The sequence below is a fragment of the Vanessa atalanta genome, chromosome 21 (genome assembly GCF_905147765.1).
Source record: "Vanessa atalanta chromosome 21, ilVanAtal1.2, whole genome shotgun sequence".
NCBI classification, from domain to species: domain Eukaryota; kingdom Metazoa; phylum Arthropoda; class Insecta; order Lepidoptera; family Nymphalidae; genus Vanessa; species Vanessa atalanta.
The window spans coordinates 845380-867645 of NC_061891.1; the positions used below are offsets into that span (position 1 = coordinate 845380).

The window sequence follows — 22266 nt, forward strand, 5'->3', positions numbered from 1 at the left end:
AATAAATAAAATAGGTCCTTATAATGTGTATATTAGAAATTTATTACTTGTTTCAATTTTATTTTTGCATAATTCATCGTCTGTGCAATTTATCGCGCATTATAATAGCTCCAAGTTTTGATACGCCATCTTGATATTCAGTTTTACCCAGAGGTGGTACGGCTGACGTTGTTTCTGTAAACAGTTCACGCATTAAATAAACATAAACATTATCGTTATTTAGTCAGATTTTTATAATCTAGGCTTAGAAAAGTCGAATTTATAAAAAACTTTACAGCAACGCCCATCATCATCATTATCCAAAAAAGGAGAAATAACCGAAAGATATTAGTTAACTGGATTTGCAAACTTACCACATTTGGCTCTTGGATCACTTGCAGCACCGGCTCCAGCTTGCTTAGATATGGTTTTAGGAGTCGACCTTCTTGGCTTAGGTCCTACCCTGCAGGGATCTCCTGGTAATCTCATAGGTTGTGCACATGGTCCTGTACCGCTTTCATCAGCTGCCCTTTGGAGACCCTCAAACTTTGCCCCTGGACCTTTAAGATGAGGAATTTTGTGATTTAATTTAATCAGTAAAATTTATGAAAACAGCAGAGTCCAATAAAATAAAAGTTATATAAGAGAAATTTCTTATATAAAAACCTACGAAAATTAGGACTTAAAGATGAATATTTGAATGTCATCGCTTATTAAAAAGTTTGGCTTGCTTAGAAAAGTAAAATCTTTATTTGACCTTTCTATGTAGTTCAGTCATTATATACAAAAAATCGGGCCTAGAATCGCAAATGGACTTAGAAGGCTAATTTTTGGATATGTTGTAGAAAAGCTTAACATGAAATTTTCGACCTCGTTTTTCCATCTTCTCTAGTCTGTTACTACTTTTACTTATATAATTACCGGCTTCACAATAATCCACTTGATATGTTGTTTTGTTGCGATCTCGGTCTATACGTTGCTTTAATTCAGGCGATGCCTCGTTCTGCAGAATGCTGTACAGCATTGGGTATTTTGACTGCAACTGAAGATAGAAATAACGTACATTTTATTACGACTTTTTTCATATTCTTCTCCTATTTGTTACATTTTACCCTTATCGAGAACAGACAAAACTAAGTTGATCATTTTCACTAATACTAATCCTTCTTCTACAAATTACAAATCTGAGGGCTTATAAAGTGTTAAATATATTAGACTCAATGGTGTCAGATTGTAACAAATTTGGTACGTATTTGAATCAAACTCAATACCTTATCTAAGAACGCATTCGGCTGATCATAGCGTGAGGTAGCTGTCTCTGGACTAGCACCAACTCGAACTGGATAGAGTTTTGGGTCCAGTAATGGTCCCATCATCTGCAAAACATATTTTTTATAGTGTTTATAATTTAATTGAGTGTCTCGTTTGTCTACTAGCTTAGTTATGTGGCTACGGAAACTGAAGTCCTAGATTCAAACCCTAGGTCGGACCATTAAGAAGTCATTTGGGTTTAAAAGAGTATGACGTTTGGAAGTTGGCAGTGTTAACACGGTGATTAGGACATCATCATCAAAATTTAATAAAATTTTGGACCAAACATTGAATTTAAATTGACTTATAATTTCATTGACCTCGTTTCTACTCCATCCCCCTTCTTTACCAGGGGGTAGTTGTACTTCCGCTCCGGTATTCTGTGGGCATCTACAGTCTGGCGGACGCGTATGTTGCATACATGCTTGATAGAAGGCGAGCTCCTCGCCTGAGAGTTTTGGGATCCTATAGATAAAACAAAATTGTAATCGGTCCTTAAAACCTATGAAGGCGAAAATCTAAGATGGAATAATATAATAATCTCTAGGGATAAGTGTTTATAAATTGAAAATTATTAACATTTATCAATCGTTATAAATAACTACAAAAATTCAACGTTTTCAAAAACAATAGGGCAACATTTTTTTGTAATTTTAAGCGCTTCTGCTACAAATATAAACACTAAATTTATAACTCATGTAGCTTTTATTAGTTTTGAAAGACTTTAGTGTTGATTTGATCATTGTGTAATTTTAATTTTGTCAGTTTCTAAAAATCATTTAAATAAGATTTCATCATTTTGGCGCCAAATGTATTTGATTGACTTGCAGTTTACAATGAAATGAAATCAAAACAAAACCTGTCATAAGTTTTAGTTTCCGAAATTCCTAAAAAAATCTTTTGAATAAACGCGAAGTTTCGCGGGAGACACTAGTATTAGATTAATTGTGTAATATAACGTTTTCTATATTACGTCAGTTTTTAGTACTCCTTTTAGTCGTATCTTAAGTAAAGTTGTAAGTTGCTGGTATTAATGACTATAAAATATATTAGTACCAGCGTACAAATAATATAAGAAGACACTAATAAGAAACCAAGAAACTAAACGTGAGTTCTTCTTGTTAGAATCTACATTCCGAATCCGTGGTGCTTTTACGTTCTATTTTAATTTAATATTATTATATATGGTGTTTCTACTGTCCTGGTAAGTCACCTTGAATAAACTTTATTTAAATTCCTTCGTCTTTTTGAGAAGTTTATAAATAGGTAAAATGTGTTCGTGTACTTACTCCGCAACATCTGCTCCAGCGGCCCCTGTGGACGCGCCAGGTAAGTTGGGCCATAAGTAATCTTTCTTATAAGTTGTAAGATAGTGATCCATGGTGTATTTAATTTATTTATTTTAATCCTGACATCACTAGAATTTTTTTAACCAATAGTCATATATAAATGTAAAATTTAATTCAAAAAATCTTTCGGAATCAAGTGTTTGTTTTGACATTTGGACTGATCGTTGACATCGCGATTATTTTATGTCGATCTCCTTACTGCAGGCCTCATTAGACATTGCATACATTTACTACTTTTTTTTTCTTTTAGGGTATCACGTAATGAGGTTGATTTGAAATTGACGTAGTGTTTTACTTCTATCGTATAATAGTTGATCTTCACTTTGACTTGGAATGTAACCGTGCACATTATATCCCTAGAACATTTACCTTCGTAGAATCTAATACGTGGTTTTGAATAAAAAATCGATTCTTGCGGTAGGGGTCGTACCTGGATGTACTCTCGCCTAAATTCAACAGTCCTATTGCCCATGACATTATATCAGTGCTTTTTACGTGAGGAGGTTATGATCACCATCCAATGCTTGTCGAAAATTTTATAATACTTAGATTTTTAATAATTTGTCATCTTATAATAGCTTAAGGCCGATTTTGTCCTAGCGATTATGGGACGGATAGCTGGCCACAAAAGATCGGTTATGGTCTTATTTTAAAAAGCTTCAGCCTGACAAGTGCAGAAAATTAAAGAGGGTTCTTGATTGCAGCTTACTAAATTATTACGATTTAATAAATAACTAATTTTAAAGAGCGGAAATACCTTACTGGCCGGGTTAGAGCCGCGCTATAGCTCTATAAAAAAAAAACAAATGAAAATCGTGCTAACAGTCGTCGTCAGCTTACAATGAAATTAAATCGAAACAAAATCTGTGATAGGTTTCTAAATTTGTAAAAATCTGTTGAATGAACACGTAATTTCGCGTGCGTCCCACTAGTATTATTTTAAGTTTGAAAACTTATATGTATAGAATGTGAGCAGTTTAAATTTCAAGTATTGATTTGGATGAAAATATGATCTCAAAAGGCTGAGTAAGATCTACATTAGTATTTGTAAGTTTGACCACATGAAATACTGTGAAATAATTGTAATTAACATAAAAAAGTTAACGTTCGATTTCGCGAAACCTTAAAACACCCTTTTACCGACGTAGTAGAAACGACGAAGTTTAGTATAAAGCGTTGGAAAATAAGGTAACTGTTCTAGGGTTTAATCTCTTGTTGTAGCGACGTCGGGAAGGTCAAGGCTTTCGTATCACGTCAGAATAGTTTACATAATTCTATTCTTAATATATGACTACAAAAGGTTTCTTATCCAAGTATCACGGGGAGACACATTAGTTTATCATGTAAGCATAGATTAGAAGTAATAATCTAAGGGCAGTCCCTCACCGGGGGAAACCAATATTATCGCGCTCAATATAACCGTCTCGTCCAACATTGTAAAGACAACTGAGAACTAACTCGACTGTTGCTTGTAGTTGAACGCTCAAAATAAAATCTTGATTGTTAAATTACACAGGTGAGTGTCGGTCAGGACGAGCGCCCCAAGATGCAACTAGCTAGTGATTATTAAGCCAACTATACTATTGCTATAAATGCGAAAGTAACTTTGTCTGTCTGATCTTTCAAGACACAAACCCTCAACCGAATTAGTTGAGAGGTATGAAGCAAGCTTGTACTTCAAGGAAGATCTAACGCCTGACGACCAACCCCGATACAACGAGCAAAACCGCGACAAATACTTTCATATAAACGTGAGTTATATAAAAAACACAAATAATATAAAATATATTTTAATAACTCCTTCTAAACTACGTATTTAACAAAATTTAGGTCCAAGCGTTGAGGCATCAGTATGAAATAATAACAAAATTTTAAATACAATAGTAAGACAAATATAAAATTTCATTAAAAAAGTTAAATTCTATAGCAATAAATGTACGGATTCCGCCAACGACCGTATTTTGGTTCTTCTCGAGGCTTACCAAACGGACTTCTTTCAAGAACAACTTCAGCCAAGAGTCCGTGGCTCACTCCGTAACTTGTGTCACCAGTGCGGACCCTTAGGATGCGACGGAGTTCCTCTGCAATGACAAATATTTTTAGAAAAAATTATCTTTTCCAGAATCTGATCTCCTATTAGTTAAAAAACTAGCAATACATAGATAGGTACTTATTAAAACATGCAATGGCACACCAACTGAATTGCGTAGCTTACAGTGCTAATTAGTACGACTTCACTTCGTATCTCACTCGTGCAATGTTGAAAACAAACTTAATGTAATACGCTATTTTGATAAGTGTATCCTACTTTTTTTAGTATAGTCTAAGTCAGGTATCTCATTGAGACTGAGATTCTGCGGTAAGTTTTGAGTTTCTTCGTACAGAATAACTCTTACAACACTTGTTGATACAGAAGAAATCGAAACATTTTTTTTTAAATAGTCTTTATGAGCCTATTTATTCAGAATAATTATATCAATTGTTTGATTTTGGGCTTATAATTTTGTCGAGGGAAACCACTTCTTAGGGTGTAAGAATGGGTGTGTTACGAACCAAACTAGTAACCGCAGGGACCATTACTACTTGGCTCGTGCAGATATGACCAATTTTCAATTTAAATTAAAGAACCTTATGGTTAAAAAACATCTATAAAACTTAATAAATAGTCTTATCCTCTACAGCTAAAGAAGATTAGTTTAGTGAGGTTATGATTACTTTGTAAAGATGGATCAAATTTAGGTTTCATGGACAATGTAGAGGGTGGATCCTTGTATTTTTCCGGTTTCGGATGCCTGTATGAGCCCTTTTGGCTAGTGTCTGGAATGTAGATGTCGTCAGGTAAACGCAGAGTTTGAAGGGCACGGGCTCGTCTCGCAAGGTTTACCGACATGAAGGGAAGCTCTGAAAAAAAACTTTTACTTGAATAATTAAGAAAGAATACGAAATGGCCGAAGGGTTTAATGCAGGCAAGTGCTACTAATTTTGCATGTTGTTTTTTTTGGTGATTACCCTATATTTCATCTTATGTTGGTGACGTGGATAATACTTTAGAAGACGTGCACGTGTCTCTTGTAATTGCGCCATATATCAACCTGAAGCGAGGCGGTACAGTGCATTTTAGTTCTGCATACATTGGGCAACTTATTGATACATTGTAGATAGAGCCCGATTTAAGTGAGGGAATACTATCCCGCGGTATGCAAGAGTAGCCTCACAATTAGTTTTCAATAAGAAAACATATATCCAACGAATGAACTATTTTAATGTAATATATTATGTGTAGATATAGTAACTTACAAGTAATTCTATGTGAATATATCTACATAATTATGTTTGTTAAAATAATTATTTTTTTCCTGCAAACAATTGTCCAAACCAGTTAACCAATTCTAAAATTGACATAACAAAACTCGAACTAATTTCGTTTCCGAATCTGGGTTGTTTCTCGATGTTTGGTGAGCACCAAGAAAGACCGAAAAAGAACTCGCGATTGTAAAATTGTGGCGTACGTTATTGAAAAATGCGTGTTTGGACTAAGGTAAGGTAAGGCAAGTTCTCCGATTAAAAAATTTATTTGGTCAATTAGACGTACCTCTAGAACAGTACTTAGTAAGGTACTCGGTTCGCTTCAGATCTTGAATCTCATGTTCTATTGGCACTGGGTCAATATCTTTGGACATGTACATTTTTGTCAACTTGGGATGATCTTCCTGGAACTGTTAAATTTTACGCTTTATCAGTTGCTAATTAGTATAAGAAATATATCAAATTATTAAAACGTGGTAAAATTGTCTATGTCTAAATCTCATTGTATATCGTTATTTAATGCCGGAGGTTTTTATATATTTTATAAATATTATAACTCTGTTATAATATATATAAAATAATGAAATGAATGAATGAATGACTTGATTAAATACATATATAACATATAGTAACTATATATTAAAAATATATAGTAGATAAAGTAACTTTATTATTGTTACTCTTCTGTATTATCATCGTCACATTTATTGTATCATTCAACAACTAATTACAATATATCCAGCCCCTACTCTAGCCTTCTGGCTAACTTTCAAATATAATGAGACTTAGACATACACAATTTTACTACTTATTACTAAAGTCTTATTACGAAATCTTAACGACATGACAAGCTACCGAGGGATTGTGTACTTAGTAGTAACTAGGAACACAAGTACGACTTGCAATCATTCTATACCTACTTGAATAAAAATTTTATGCAATATACTAAACAACCTTATGATAAGGTGTTTAGATGTTTACCCTCTCGACAGCCTTCTTGTAATACTCGAAGTCTACCGGACAGAGGACGTCGGGACTCTTGCGTGGCTGCTCCCTTGGTTTCAAGAAGTCGCGACTGAGTCCAACGATCAGGCAATCGTCATCAATAGCTTTCCGACGAGGACTCATGCTAAAATTTTAATTTTGGATGAAAAATCAAATAAACTCAATGACAAAATGAAAAGTCTTATCAAACGCATAGATAAAGATTTTTTTTTATTTCACTGGTATTTTTTTAGAAAAAAGCCCTCAAACATACATGCAGCATACATCTCAAACTCAAGCATACATCTCTTGAAGGTCTTGGGGTGTTTTTCGGAGTGTTAAGTGGCCTATGTATTAAGTCAAAAGTTAAGCGATCTTTATTCTAAATCCATCCAGCCGTTTTTGCTTGATTGGGTAACATGCATGAAATTTTTCACATTTATAATAAGTGAGATCATTATTGTGAATAAGTACTTTTATATAGAATATAACTGATATTCATCAATCATAATTCAAGTTTAATACAATAAACTAGTCGTAGAAAAAATAATATTGTATCTCACGGTTTATCTTTTTTAACAAAATCTTCCATGTATACAGACTTGAACTCGATTTCTCCGTCGAAAACAGACATGTTTTAAAGTTTAAAATAATAGTAATTTCTTATAAATGGTCATTTACAAAATTTGTTGGTTATGTGACATTCGACACTGTAAGGAGTATCACACAAAGAGTATGTAGGCTTCCCATGGAGGTTCTCAGTTTTTAAATAGTATCGAGTGACTAGATATGCCCCATAAGGTACAGCACTATACTTTAGGGAAACGATACGCTTTGTATATGGTAATCGTAAATCATAATACCATATAATAAATCAAATAATAATTAATTACATAATTATGATAAACAGTGACATTGAAAATGTTGTTATTCGTAATAAGAGATCATTACATTGTACTTTGACCAAATTGTTTATAGAACAAAAGTTGCTGGGTTTTGTTTAGACTCATTCGATACGATTACGATGCGATATATCGATACAATACAATTTTTTTTACATCCCTAGGTATTGTTATGATTACACAAAATATAATCTATGTATTAAAAATATTGCAATAAACAATTTACTAAAAATTATTCAAGCATTTATGCGCTTATTTTTAATTAAATAAGTAAAACGAAGGGTAATACAAATTTATTTATTTAATTATAAGGTACATCTATAATGGCATTATAATCAACATATTCTGATATAATCTGCGAATAACATAAAAGATTACAATGAACTTAACATGCTTAGTAGACACAGCCTTATTATCTAAAGAAAACGTTTTTTGTAGAAAAATCAAATGAAAATTTGAGCTCTATTGGTTATTGTGAATCAAAAGATGAACGAAACAAACAGTGTTGTCCTTTTCTACTTTATACTATATACTTAAGAAAAGGACAACACGAACTGTCAAACTGTCAAGTGCTAAATGTCAAGTTGATGTTGGATTGAAGTTACATCGAACATGTCGTTATGACGTCATTCCAGTACTTTTGTCATAAAGTGGAAGTCACGTACAGTTTTTATAATAAACCATTTTTAATTTAGTCACGTGGTTCTCAGTTTATTGCCATATACTTGAAATTATATTTCCCTGTGTCCTTATTTTAATAATTATCCATATAACCATACGAACAGATTGATTTGGCAAATACTTAAATTTAGTTGCATTACTGATTATAACAATTCATAATATTTCATGCAAAATCACTGTTTTTAATTTACATCAAAATTTATACACACATTATATGATAACACTGATTCTAAGCAATTGAATTATACAATTTTTATAAAATTACAAAATCAATGCCTATGAAATTAATTACAATTATAATATATATTTCGTGATCGGAACAAAACATACTATATTATAAAATCGCTCCTAAAAATTTTCCAGTAAAAAAACTATAGGAGTTGCATTATAACATTGATATGATACAAGAAAAGGCACACGGCGCGGTACACACGATCGTTTTAAGACGCCATATTTAAAAAACTAATTATTGCGAACTATGTCACAAAGTTGAACCATTTTAAAACCATCGTGGGTATATGCTTCTAAATATCACATAGCATATCAAAATTACTAAAAATTTAACGAAATATTAATATTTATTTTTTTTATACAAAAATTTAGATATTTAAGTTTTTCCAGTAAATGTCAATTGCATCGATGGATGACGTTGTTACAGCCGTCCGTTGATGATCACCGTTAACATGTAGTTGAAATAAGCAGAAGCACACGTAAAACAAACGAGATAAATATTTATATTATGTATTTAACAATTAATATCAATTGTCCGTTTACACTGCCCTTCGATTTATATAAAAACTATTTCACAACACTTTTCAACTTGGGAGTTAGGGTTTTGATTGTTGCACGTTGAAAAAAAAACGGATCCATCAAATCTATTTCAATAAAATAAAAAAAATTACATAAACTGATTTATTTTATAATGTAATCTTAAGTATGACCGAAGTTAAATTTATAGGAATCTTTCAAAATATTGCTTTATATATATATTATAATTTTAGCTTGGAAAATGATTATTATTGAAAGTGATACTCAATTATGAACCTATGGGAAATATTAGTCAAAACCCCATCATCCCATACCCAATGTACACCATTTCCACGATTCCCGCCTTCTCAAGTATTAAATGAATCTAATGCAGTGTAAGTCAGTATCGTTCGTCCTCGGACATGGAGGCGGAACTCCTTTGCTATGGAACCCTGAACGCTACCACCAAGTCCTCGTGATGTTCTACCCGCAGTTCCGAAATGGCGGATGCTGCTTTTTTGACGGCATTTGTTATCTGGAAATAAAAATTCAAATAATTACCCATTTGAATCGACTAGAACAAGAACAGAAGAAGAAGAAACAGGCGTAGATTAGTAAACAATTTTGACCTCAACATGATTGAGCGGTTATCACAATTATCAATGGTAATCATTATGGATTCGTGAAGAAATGGATTTTTGTACACAAAGACAATGGACTTGTAAGAAATGTTAACCATTCCTTACCTCGCTAATGTGCCACCAACTAAGCAACCTCATTCATTCATTCACCCTTCAGACCAGAACACAACAATACTGGGTACTGCTGTTTGGCGGTAGAATATCTTATGAGTATACCACGTAAAGTATGTTGTTAATATTGATAATTGAGTGCAAAATAGAACCTTTATTTTCAATATATAGTATAGTTGTGTTCTTGTTTGAAGGATAAGTGAGACAGAGCAACGATTTGCGATCTAAAGAATGGTTAATATTTATAACAGGGTCTATGTCTATGGTGACTGACTAGGTGGCTCATCCACATACATAGATAATTTAAAAAAACGGTGCATTTTTTATCAAAATACAATATTTTCTCATTTCACATAATATCTACTTTCACTAAATAATTTGAAAAAGGTACAAGCTGTAATGCCAAAAATGTAAGTAAGGTTAAATATAATTTTTTTCAATGCAAAAAATACCAAACTAATTAAAATTTACCATAAAAACTTGTCATTCATGTTTTGCTATATCTGTTTTGAGGCAGTAACATTATGTCTGTTAAATTTTATTATAATAATACGTAAATGTAAACCATTGATTAATAAAATATGTAAATTTTAATGTAAATAAAGAAGTCTAAAAAAATTCGAAACTTTTTGAGTCGCATGAATTTAATTTTATAACAGAAATAGAAATCCCGCGGTTTTAACCCCACTTAAATCAGATTATGAGCCTATATCATATTCACAATTTAGTATACAAGAGCAAGTACTCATCTCACAATCTCATCGAGCGTGGGTTAGTGCTAAAAGGGCCAAAGTACGTTTTCGAATACCGTATGTAATGGTCAATGTTCTCTCCGGCACCAATCTATGGGCGGTGGCGACCACTCGAGATCGGTCGGGCCTTTCGCCCGGCCGCCTATCATATACCTATTATTTATCTAATAGAACAGAGCAGACGGCACCGGAGGCCGGGCCGGCGGAGGGGCTCACCAGGTCCCTGTCGGCGGGCGCGAGGCTGGGCGCGGCGAGCAGCGCGCGGCGCAGCGCGGGCGGCAGGTCGGCCAGCAGGCGCGCGCGCGCGGGCGCGGGCAGCGCGGCGGCCGCGGCGCGCGCCGAGTACGTGCGCACGCGCTCGCTGTACGCGCCCGCCTCCAGCGAGTACGGGCCCAGCGCGCCCACGTCGATCACGTTGCTGGAACACGGCCGCCGGTGCCGGTTAGTGGCTCATGGCTCGCGAGGTCGGCTTCGGATCACTCGTAGGTTGAATAGAAATGGTTTGGTATTTTTGTTCGAATCTCAGTCGCATCTCAAAGTCGGGGAGGTGGCGACGGGGATTCTAAGATTCCTACGGTGACACTGTTTGAAGGTGAATTTGTGCAAATCTCGACGCGAAGAGGCATTAAAAGAATTATGTTTATCGAAGTTTTCATCGACAAAGATTCAGGGCCGTCTTTGTTTTATTATAATATTAAAAAATAAATTCAGATAGAAAATATTTAAAAATATTTTTTTCTTAGAAACGTTTCTATCTCGAAATCTTATTAAAAAAAATTATACTTATTCTTTAATTTTCTTTTTTGAAAATTTATCGACTAACTCCAAAATGAAGCAAGCTAACGAAATATATTGTTATTACTTTTTAAGACTACAAATTCCCGGTCAAAAGGTGACACCATAGGAAGCCTCGTTTTACCCTTAGAAAGAATGCAATGCTAATATCATTTGGACCTGACCACTCTCCAATTCTATTGGATTGTGTTCCAAATGAGTTTGTATATACCTCATTTGGAATCTACATCTGCATAATGACCCAAAGACATTGATGTCTTCAAAATAGGTTTTATATTTAAGAATTTCTTACGTAGCAGTCTCATGCAGTATTCTATTGAGCGCACTCTGTTCATCTGGTTTACGAGGTGGTGTCGAAGCGCAAGTGGTGGGCGATGGAGTCTCCTGTTGTTGCTCTGGCACCTCAAGGAGATGTGTTCTCTCATTGACTATATTTTCCTGAAAATATATAATGCTCTTTTATTCATTGTGTTTATTAAAACTTTTGGCAGTTAAATTTTTGTTCCAACATTGCATTGAATTTTATTGAATTCTTTATTTTAAGATTGTGTTTAAAAATTAAAATAATGTCATTTTTCTAGACCACAACACAAATAAAATTAAAATAAAAGCCATTGAAGCTGTCACACACAAACTTTGATGCATTTATTTTAATGTGTGTGATAAAAAACAGTAGAACATGTATTAAATATATCTTTAGAACATATTATGTATTTAAATTGCCACATACCATGATATATAAAAAAAATTTATTCTTACAACCTTTATAATTATATACTGTTACAAAATAGAACCATTTTCTTAACTGGGTTTAAGCAACACATTGTAAATGTTGTTATATAAAAGTCACTGAGTTTCCTCCACTCCGCAACAAACAAAATATTATGACTACGTAAAGTTATTATATTAGCACCAATTAATAATAAATCAATAAAATATAAATAAAACATTTTCCTTTTTATAATAACCATTAATTAAAAAGCAAGGAAACTATTGTGTTTTATGACCAAGGAAATTATCAATCTGCCTTACAATTAAAAACAATTTAAAAAAGGTATGATAATTGTTTATGTAAACAATAATAAAACATGTGACTAAAAGTAAAGATAAACCATACACACATCGCACATTTCCAGGTTCACTATAGAGATAAAAAGCCAGTCAACCGGGAATAGGCGATAACAATACTAAATAACACCTACGTTTGTAATCGGAAAACGTGTCATATGTCGTACTATAGTATGTATGATTTTTTTTTAAATAATTGCAATAGCTACACACAAACAAAGGATTCGTATTATATTTACATTAATTAATTTTAATATCATTCATACGTGTGAATTAGGTAAATTATTCCAATACCTGCGGATCAGTTTCCTTATGACATATACTGTAGCAGCAACCCATGACTGCGCTCTTCAGTGAGCCGAAGCATGAATGCAGCAAACTTTCCTCGCCGTCAGTCTGCATAAATATTTTGTTAAGTTTATTGTCGTTATAAATAGAAAAATCCGTAATTCACATACGACAATTTTTACGTCTCGCACGTCACTTCACGACAGTTACTGACATTAGCTTGACATATTTTATGTCACTGTTAATGTCAAAAATACAGAGAATAAGTAATATTTGCAATTGAATTCAACTATTTAGATGTAATTCAATTACATATACAGCTAAATATACAAAATATTCAATCATAATATAATAAATAATTTGAAAGGTATTTAGTTTAAGAAGTGTAATATATATTTTATCTACATTTTAATCTGTACTAATGTCACTTTAAATATATATTTGTCAAAACTTTGACAAAACCTATTGTCATCAATTGCAAATCAAAAACACGTCAACACTTAAGATAGCTTTAAGTATCTATTTTCTAAGTAGACTTTATTTTATAAAATACAATATCTTGAATAAAAAATGATCAGATATCGTGGCAAAAAGAAGGTTATAGATAAGGTGAAAGAGTTAGATGCTTTCTCCAAAGTTCCTGAAGAATACGTAGACAGTACGCCGGTCGGCGGAACCTTTTCAGTAATAACGTTTTTTATTATTATGTGGCTGGTTTATAGCGAAGTTTCTTTCTTTCTAGATAGCAATTTAGTGTTTAGATTTATGCCTGATACGGATATGGACGAGAAATTAAGAATAAACATAGATATTACTGTTGCCATGCCGTGTTTGAATATCGGTGCCGATATACTGGATTCTACGTCTCAAAGCGTCTTTGGATTTGGAGAGTTACAAGAGGAAGATACATGGTGGGAACTGACGCAGGAGCAACAAGTCGCATTTGATTCTGTCAAGTTTTTCAATTCATATTTAAGAGAAGAATATCATTCCATTTGGCACTTGCTATGGAAGAAAGGTCATGGATCAGTCAGAGCGACTGTACCAAAGCGAAAAACTAAGCCAAAGCGCCGGCCTGATGCCTGTCGCTTACATGGTGTGCTTACATTAAATAAAGTATCTGGAAACTTCCACATAACCGTTGGAAAAAGTTTACATCTACCCAGGGGACATATACATCTGAATATGCTTTTTGATGACACACCTCAAAATTTCAGTCACAGAATAAACAGGCTAAGCTTCGGCAGTCCTGCTAATGGAATTATATACCCTCTAGAAGGAGATGAAAAAATTGCACTTGATGAAAATATGCTATACCAATACTTTCTGGAAGTAGTGCCGACAGATATAGATACCACGTTTGAATCAATTAAGACATTTCAGTATTCAGTAAAAGAACTACAAAGACCCATAAGTCACAGCTCTGGCTCACATGGAGTTCCGGGAGTATTTTTCAAATATGACATGGCCGCATTGAAGATTCAAGTTTATCAAGAGAGGGAAAACTTATTACAATTTATGCTGCGTTTATTTTCAATTATTGGTGGCATTTATGTAATAATAGGATTTATTAATACTGTAGTGTTGACACTTCGGGCAGGATTATCAAGTACTGTAACAGCTGAGCACGTAAAAAAGAAAGAATATCAATCAGCACCATCTACTCCGGTCCAAAAAAATCCTTTACTCATAACACCAGATTTAAATATGCCTTTAAATCTAATAAAACAATGACATTGATCGTAAATAAATAAAGTAGGTAGTTAACTGATTTCTGTATATAAGAATGTTTTAATTAAATTTATTAAATTTAATTGTATAAAATTTAATACAGTAAATTTATTTCTAGTATATGTTTGATAATTCTAAAATGTGATCTGCTATTTTAAATTACTTTTTTTATAAATTAACTTATTTTGTATAAAATTTTATTTGATCAATCATTTTTATGTTTTTAATGCCTTTACGTAAGTCACGTCATGTATTTTTTTTTATATATATACATATTTTACACTTTATCTTATCAATAAGTATAGAGCATAAATACTTTATAATATAATAAGGGTAATATTTGTACAGTCTATAACAAAAATAAATATTGCTAATTTGTACAAAATATAGTATACTTAAGCTTATGTTTTGAAAGTAATAATGAACAATTAGAAATTATAACAGTATTGTGTAATTTTATTATTCGAATAATTTTAAATAGGAGTTTTATATTATGTATCCCAATAATCTTTTGTAATATCTATGGTAACTTAATAATAATGTTCTAAATTATATAAAACTTAAAAAAAATAAATTGAATGAGACTGGATTGCAGGTGTTTTGTTTAAAAGAAGTTTAAATTTGCGTACTTCATACTAAAGGGTACCACTCCATTGGTGAACGGTGCGATATTTCCTCACTCTATCACACTCGTATAATTAATATTCTCTTTCTCTTTCAATCACCGCTTCTCCGAATGTCGTTTTGTTCTCATCACGACGATTGACGAACGAACTGCGAAGTGCGACTGCGAACCATTCGCGCGGCGGCGTCGCCAGTAAATGACGTGTCGTAGCGTTCGAACGCTAACGATATCCGAAAAGTTTCAACTTAAAACTTGTGGCCCGTTATATTAAAATAAAAAACTATATAGCTGATGATCCTTCAGCAGTGCGGTGCATTTGAGTGAAAAGTAGTGTCAGTGAAGTGTATAGTTTTTTTTTGTAATTTCAATTTACCGTTTCAATTGAACGTTACTGTTTTGTTCAACAAAAAGCGCGTAATAACAAGCCGCGCTGAACGCAAGAGAGGGCCGTATATGGTTAAGTTGATTCTTCGGGCTGGCGACCACCGGTGAAAGTAGACCTTTGTTAAGTTCATAAGGACACGAGCCAATTGCAACTAACTCGAAACGACGTTTCGTGTGTAGTTGCGACGGGAAGGTGAGTGGCATTTCGCTCAAAATTGCCTACTTAATTTGCGAAGTACAGTTATCTTTATCACGAGGCTCACATCATAACTTAATACAGTCAGAGCTTATGATACAACTAATTAATACTTGACACTGTTTAAGTTAAGCTTGATAAATCAACTAAAATTTCATTCAAAAATCAGTATGCCATTAGCAAATTTTATTAGCTTTAATGTAACAGCTGAATGTTCCAAACGACGATACCATTCATACTATGGCTGACTGGCTGTAGGTCAGTGCCCTGTACCCTACCTGTTGACTCGTTCCCTGCCTAGCCGGTTCTCCCACACTGCCTGCGGGTAACTGAAAAAATATGTCAGGTTTCCGAACTGACATTGATAAATAAATCTTTTTTTTTTATAAACATTGAACGAAAGTCGTAAAAACAGTGTACATAACTTACGTCTCAATGTCGAGACATGTCCATGTAATCTTTGCAAACACGATGCGTCATGTGCATAACTCTTGGGGTTATTATTTAAGTTTGTTTTTAAGATAGTATAATATAAGTGTGATACTTTTATGAACATAATTTAAAATTTAGGATGTCATTTTATATTTGTTCATTTTTTCGTTTATATTTTAAACTCGATTAATTGAGTAATCTGTAAAAAAAAAAATAATATGAATAGACAACAAAAAAATGTTATAAATACTAACGTTCTTAAAATAAATAAAATAACTTTCATTGGAACAATATTTTCTCTGAACTTTACCGAAAGAATAAGTAAATAATAATATTACTTATATCCACTAAATTTATTAATTTACTAAAATTTGATAAGGTTGTTTAATCAGTAGGAGGAATCTTATATTTGGCGAATAACAAGTAAACATATATTAAAATACATACTTATATATTTTCTAAGATATATTAGATTAAAACGTCAACACAAAGTTATAAAATATACAAAATTCCGTGATTTTACTGGTCATTAAATTAAGTAAAATATTTTTTCGCTTTTATGAAACTACGTTTCGTGTTAGCTATGTTGTTTCATTAGTTCTTATTGTTATTACATATCTTGATTGAAACGATTCCCTCCTGACCATTTGAAACAATAAATAACTTACTGTAAAATCGTTTCTAAAAACGAGTCAATGATATATTTATTTCTAAACCGGTGGGTAACTTCAGACAATCGATAAGCATGTGTAAAGGTCCTATATAACATAAAAGAATTGTTTTGTATTGGCTTAAAAACAGCTAAGCACTAATAATAAATGTAGTTGAATTGTTCGGTAAAGGTCCCAGTAATGTGAATAGAGCTATTGAAATACATAACATACGAGACGATAAAATGTGTCGGTCTGATTTAATTTGAACCAGCTCTGAGATCGAGTAGAAGATATACAACATTGTAGACGAATATTGGCTGTATATAATGTAATAATAATACAATTATCGTATCTAGTGTGATAGACCACGTGTTATATATTACAACTTGGATTTAACTTATTTAAGTAATGTCTGTCTAGTAACAATTTGAGACTTACAGAGGGGGATTCAAAGCCCAATAAAATAAAAATAAAAAATTTTGCTTTATTTAAAGTTATCAATGAACGTTTTTGTACTACATGTTACTAGAATTATAATCGAACACAATAATCTGTAAAAGTATCGTCACTACTTTATTACTTAACTTAAATAAAACCACTTTATACACTAAAAATAAATTGATAATGAACAATTTCAAATCACTCTTGATATGAAAGTAGTGATTAATGTTTGACGCGTCGACAATTATACTGATCGTATCTTAGATTCACATCTGATAAGTTAATGCTTCTGATTAGGAAGTACATTGAAAGATCACTATCAAAGTTGTCTCTTCGAACAGGATAATCTCAAAAATTACAAATTACCGCCCAGATTTCATACGATTTTCACCAATGGATCAAGTGATTTACGAGGAAGCTTTATATATATATATGATTATTGGATATGTCGGAAAAAATATGCTTTAATGACATGCGATACGTAAACCAGTAGACTGATATATTACAATATAATTACACTTTTACACCCTCCTGTGGGTACAGTCCCGACTACCCAAAGCTTGTAGGGACTATAATTTATTATTATCTATTACATAATATAACATCGTTTCTAAATCAAAATACATTTTAGTTTATAGTACAGTACAGGTACAACTATTACTTCAGTATATATTCCACACAAAATTAAATTACGCAAGACGTCCGCAAGACGTCGCAAGGTTGCTAGTAGATGTGCAAAATGAAGGTAAATGATACATAAAAATGATCTAAATAAAGTATATAAATATAATTGAATTTTTAAATGTCAATTCAAAGTTATACTTCCTTCTGGTTTTATTTCATTTGATTTACTTTTTCCTGTAAATAAATGTTCTTCCCAAAGGCTTGTTCAACAGTTAATTTCTGAAATAACTATTCGCTTCACATAAGATGTAAAGGATGTCCTTCGATTGTTTTTAAATCCTTGTCACATTGGAATACAAAGTATGATTCATCTGCGACTTTGTTTCATTCAACTCATATCCTTAGCTTCCTCGTTGGTCTTGGGTAACCTAGGTAGGTCCTAGAAGTTGGTTGTTTGCTTGTGCCAATGTGGGTTAATAACTTTTGGGTATTTGTTCGAGAAATTCTCAGCAGCCTGGAGTCCGTTTAGCCAAGGTGTTAGCAGTGTTTAAATACGAGATCAAGATCGAGATCGTTTTTTGTGTCTTGCAAGATACGGTTGGTCTGCCAAAAAAGTTCCCTGCTGTCGTGTCAGAATTGTCATCGCATTGGATGTCGTCCCAATATGAGAGAGGATAAAGAATGCACCTGAAATCGGTCAGCAGGTTACCATTTGTTTCAAAATTTAAAGAAACTTGTTCAAGATAAATATATATTTCATATGGCTTGTTTAATGTAATTACAACCAGAAATATTGGAATTAAGAGTCTGTTATCTCGACTATTGTTTGTTTACCTTGTAAATATTCGGAATGTTGAACAAAGTGATAAGTTATCACCATTTCTGAAAGACAGTATTTACAAATATGTTTGCACTTGCATGTGTATTGCAGTTATATTATAACGTTAATTTTGAAGCAGATTTCTAGGCTTTGGGAATTCAAAAGACCAATTCGGAACTGAGTCAAAAAATTAATTGTGTTAAAATCTTGAAGTCCAAATAGACCTAGATTTAAATGGTATGGTTTTAAATTAAGTTCAAGTTCAAGGAGTACGTGTTTGCATATCTTGAATGCAAATAAGGATATGAACATGACATTCATTGGGCGATATTTTTTTATAATTAGTTAGACATTTTAAGACTGTGAAAAAATGTAACAAATTTATTATTATGACTTACGCTTAAATCTAATAGAGAAAAACAGTCCTATAAAATCAATTTTATATTAAAATAAATCTTGTATCTTACAAATACTTAAATTTATTTGTTTCTAAAAAATTATGTTTTCTCATTTTTTATACTGGCAACTTTGTTCCGTGGACCTCCCGGGCAGCTCTCAATCCGATATTTACTTAGGATGAGAAATACATGAAAGGTAACTATTCATGTTACGGTGTAATCAAAGATTTTATATGCAAGTCGTTTTATTAGCAGTTATATATGTCTGAGACGATATTCAATGCATGATTTTATTTATCGTACTTATTTGTAGTAAGAAAGTATTATCAGATTATTCCAAGGAAGTCGTATGCTTGTATGTCTAGACTCCAGATGATATACATACGTATATAATATATATATGTATATTATCTAGACAGAAAATAATTTGAAATGTAATGCCGTTTGTCATGATATGTGTACATATTTTATACATGTACCTACCTAAAATGTAAATACATGATCTTCGTCGAAATCTAAGTTAAAACGTGCATCTAGCCGCCAACATTCTCACCACTCAATAATCCTTGAAGGCGTGAAAACGAAACGGTCTCGTTTATTTAAAGCGCAGGATGCGGGTAAAGAGTGGGAACGGTTTCAGTAATACGATCCGCACACTCGTTAGACAAAGCGAGCTTCTTGTGAGATTCCGTTCGAAAACGATAGCGATTAATAATAGACCACTTCACTTGGTACTTTATATATACCTTTCACTAATATTTCATGCCCTTTCTCATGATGATCGACTTCCAGCCGCTGGTTTGATTGAGTCCTTTGGACTTTGCCGGTCTAAACAGAGACTAGGCAACTGTTTGAATATAGCGCACGAGTGTAAAAAAAAAACAAAGTTTTTTTTTACTTTACCACAGTATAGATAGCATATTTAAGGTTGAGTCACTCTAGTGAGCTAGATACATACTCGTGTCAAAGGGACGTCCATATTATCGTGTGTTATATAATCAACAAAAGAATAAAGAAACTTTTAATTAATATAAATAACGTCTTTAATGTTAATTTTGCATGTTAACAAATCGACTGTGAGATAGGAATAATGTCCTGGTTAATTTACGTAAATTGACTAAGGAGAATAATGCAGCAGACTGACCACTTTAAGGTTTCGTAAGAGAAACACAAGACACTTATATATGTATATGATTACTAAGCGGTTTTTAAATATACATCGAATATACATTTATTTGTAATCACTTTTACTGTACGCGACCGTGAAATGTTAAAGTGAAATGCGACATTGACTGACAATAACATTTATGGGATACACCTATCGAAATAACGTAACTTAGATTTTTAACTTTGCCGTTTCATAGATTCAAGTCATTTGTAAAAAATACATTGGTAAAGAAGGCATATTCGATACAAGATTTAAAGATGATAAAAAAGCGTGGAGTTAATGCTTGTTGACTTCCAGTCAGGAGACATAACATACATATTGTAATTAACTAACATGACTGTATTTTTAGATGTTGAAAAAGAGTAACTACTGAGTTTCTTGCCGGTTCTTCTCGGTAGAATTTACATTCCGAACCGGTGGTTGCTTTTCTTTAAATAGTTTATTTAAATGACGATTCAAAAGTGCTTGTAATAGCCTACTTGAATAAAGTATATTTTGATTTTGATACAACATTTCACGATTGAAATACAAAGTGAGTTCTTATAGAATAGCACTGCAGATGATTTTGACAAATGACTCACTTATAATTATTTTAGTATTATGGAAGCGCACAAAGAGAGCTCACTATTTATGACTCTCAAGATACAGTTTTAAGAGTCATACTTTGTGTATTAATAAAAAATATTATACAAATACAAATTGACGACCTCCGTGGTCGAGTAATGTGTACACCGGTTTTCATGGGTACTCTACTCTGAGGTCCCGGGTTCGATTCCCGGCCGAGTCGATGTAGAATAAGTTCATTAATTTTCTATGTTGTCTTGGGTCTGGGTGTTTGTGGTACCATCATTACTTCTGATTTTCCATAACCCAAGTGCTTTAGCTACTTACATTGGGATCAGAGTAATGTATGTGATGTTGTCCAACATTTAATTATTTATTAAATTGTTAACATTATCTAATATATACAAAGAAGACCTAAAAATAAATATTCTACAAAATCATAACCGAATGAAATGAGCGAAAAAAAAAATTAACCGTTAATGAGGTACGATTACGTATTTAAATAAAAAAATAATAATTAAAGCATTACAAAATAAAACAATTACGTAAAAAAATTGCCCGAACGAAGTACGTCTTGTCTCTTGTGCGAATATTTCAATGGATTAAATAATTTCACCGTTACTGCATGTGTATTGTTCGGTTCGGCAATAATGGCCTTCGAGTATTATGTTAGTGGGGTAACAGAGTCTGTTTCAAACAACAATGGAGGTTGCGCTAGTCATCCCAGAGTTAAACAAAAGGCTTTTGAAACATGCGTGCATCCACATCTGTGGTTTCTGCACCTATTCGCTTAAACGTTGTCAACAACAGACCTTAGTGTGGCATATTGTGTAAGAGAAATTCTAGGAAACGAAATAAGTTAGTTGATGTAACTTTGAACGCATATATATCTTTATATGTATTGGTATTTGAATAAATTAAAGTTTAAATTACTATCACTATTATCTTTAATAGCGCTTTGATGTTTAACGTCATTTAAAACAATAAATCGTTAAATGTTTATAGAATTAAAATGTAATTAATTGTTATTATATCTATATTCTGTCACTTCCTACTATTTATTATATATATATATTATATACTAGTTTTCGCCCGCGGATTAGATCGTTTTAGGAGTCTATGTGCTATTCTGATATATAATATTATTGTGAAGTTCCATTAATCAAATCAAAATTATTTTATTCAAGAAGCCTTTTACAAGCACTTTTGAATCGTCATTTACAAACTATATTAAGTGAAGCTACCACCGGTTCGGAATGTAGATTCTACCGAGAATAACCGTCAAAGTCAAATTCAAAAATCTTTATTCAATATAG

General features: G+C 32.7%; 5 protein-coding genes across 7 annotated transcripts in view; 2 read left to right on the plus strand and 3 right to left on the minus strand.

Annotated features, from left to right (window-relative positions):
• Window positions 1-27: 27 nt before the first annotated feature.
• LOC125072410 lies at window positions 28-2707 on the minus strand. The gene is made up of 6 exons (XM_047683036.1): window positions 2580-2707; window positions 1611-1755; window positions 1251-1355; window positions 901-1021; window positions 354-539; window positions 28-174 (listed from the first exon to the last, which is right to left on the minus strand). Exons 1-6 carry the CDS (start codon window positions 2669-2671, stop codon window positions 74-76), a joined length of 750 nt encoding a protein of 249 aa, XP_047538992.1. The 5' UTR covers window positions 2672-2707; the 3' UTR covers window positions 28-73.
• A 1767-nt stretch (window positions 2708-4474) lies between these two features.
• Window positions 4475-7644, minus strand: LOC125072369. Of its 2 annotated transcripts, none has more exons than XM_047682983.1 (5): window positions 7493-7644; window positions 6927-7074; window positions 6232-6355; window positions 5355-5540; window positions 4475-4720 (listed from the first exon to the last, which is right to left on the minus strand). In XM_047682983.1, the coding sequence occupies exons 1-5, from the start codon at window positions 7561-7563 to the stop codon at window positions 4554-4556; spliced, it is 696 nt and encodes a 231-aa protein (XP_047538939.1). In that variant the 5' UTR covers window positions 7564-7644; the 3' UTR covers window positions 4475-4553. The 2 variants fall into 2 exon arrangements, with proteins under 2 accessions (XP_047538939.1, XP_047538940.1); XM_047682984.1 differs by lacking the exon at window positions 7493-7644 and adding an exon at window positions 7204-7252.
• A 468-nt stretch (window positions 7645-8112) lies between these two features.
• Window positions 8113-13114, minus strand: LOC125072370. 2 transcript variants are annotated; one of them, XM_047682987.1, is made up of 4 exons: window positions 12921-13114; window positions 11851-11996; window positions 10980-11181; window positions 8113-9794 (listed from the first exon to the last, which is right to left on the minus strand). In XM_047682987.1, exons 1-4 carry the CDS (start codon window positions 13026-13028, stop codon window positions 9702-9704), a joined length of 549 nt encoding a protein of 182 aa, XP_047538943.1. In that variant the 5' UTR covers window positions 13029-13114; the 3' UTR covers window positions 8113-9701. The 2 variants fall into 2 exon arrangements, with proteins under 2 accessions (XP_047538943.1, XP_047538944.1); XM_047682988.1 differs by lacking the exon at window positions 12921-13114 and adding an exon at window positions 12680-12745.
• A 282-nt stretch (window positions 13115-13396) lies between these two features.
• Window positions 13397-14886, plus strand: LOC125072368 (endoplasmic reticulum-Golgi intermediate compartment protein 2). The gene has a single exon (XM_047682982.1). The coding sequence runs from the start codon at window positions 13485-13487 to the stop codon at window positions 14646-14648; it is 1164 nt and encodes a 387-aa protein (XP_047538938.1). The 5' UTR covers window positions 13397-13484; the 3' UTR covers window positions 14649-14886.
• A 552-nt stretch (window positions 14887-15438) lies between these two features.
• The window catches only part of LOC125072241, a 132314-nt gene continuing 125486 nt past the window's right edge, over window positions 15439-22266 (plus strand). Inside the window, exon 1 of the mRNA XM_047682765.1 lies at window positions 15439-15847. The gene's annotated coding sequence lies outside the window, so the exon portion shown is untranslated. The remainder of the gene's footprint in view (window positions 15848-22266) is intronic.

Coding starts and splice junctions, on each gene's coding strand:
- LOC125072410 (XM_047683036.1), bottom strand. CDS start 2,671: ATGGATCACTATCTTACAACTTATAAGAAAGATTACTTATGGCCCAAC. Junction 1,356..1,610: donor GGGGATGGAGTAGAAACGAG/GTCAATGAAATT, acceptor TATGTTTTGCAG/ATGATGGGACCATTACTGGA. Junction 175..353: donor TGATCCAAGAGCCAAATGTG/GTAAGTTTGCAA, acceptor AACTGTTTACAG/AAACAACGTCAGCCGTACCA.
- LOC125072370 (XM_047682987.1), bottom strand. CDS start 13,028: ATGCAGACTGACGGCGAGGAAAGTTTGCTGCATTCATGCTTCGGCTCA. Junction 11,997..12,920: donor ATAAGGAAACTGATCCGCAG/GTATTGGAATAA, acceptor ATATATTTTCAG/GAAAATATAGTCAATGAGAG. Junction 11,182..11,850: donor ATACTGCATGAGACTGCTAC/GTAAGAAATTCT, acceptor GCCGTGTTCCAG/CAACGTGATCGACGTGGGCG.
- LOC125072369 (XM_047682983.1), bottom strand. CDS start 7,563: ATGTCTGTTTTCGACGGAGAAATCGAGTTCAAGTCTGTATACATGGAA. Junction 7,075..7,492: donor TTTGTTAAAAAAGATAAACC/GTGAGATACAAT, acceptor TTAAAATTTTAG/CATGAGTCCTCGTCGGAAAG. Junction 5,541..6,231: donor TACTAAGTACTGTTCTAGAG/GTACGTCTAATT, acceptor GTTTTTTTTCAG/AGCTTCCCTTCATGTCGGTA.
- LOC125072368 (XM_047682982.1), top strand. CDS start 13,485: ATGATCAGATATCGTGGCAAAAAGAAGGTTATAGATAAGGTGAAAGAG.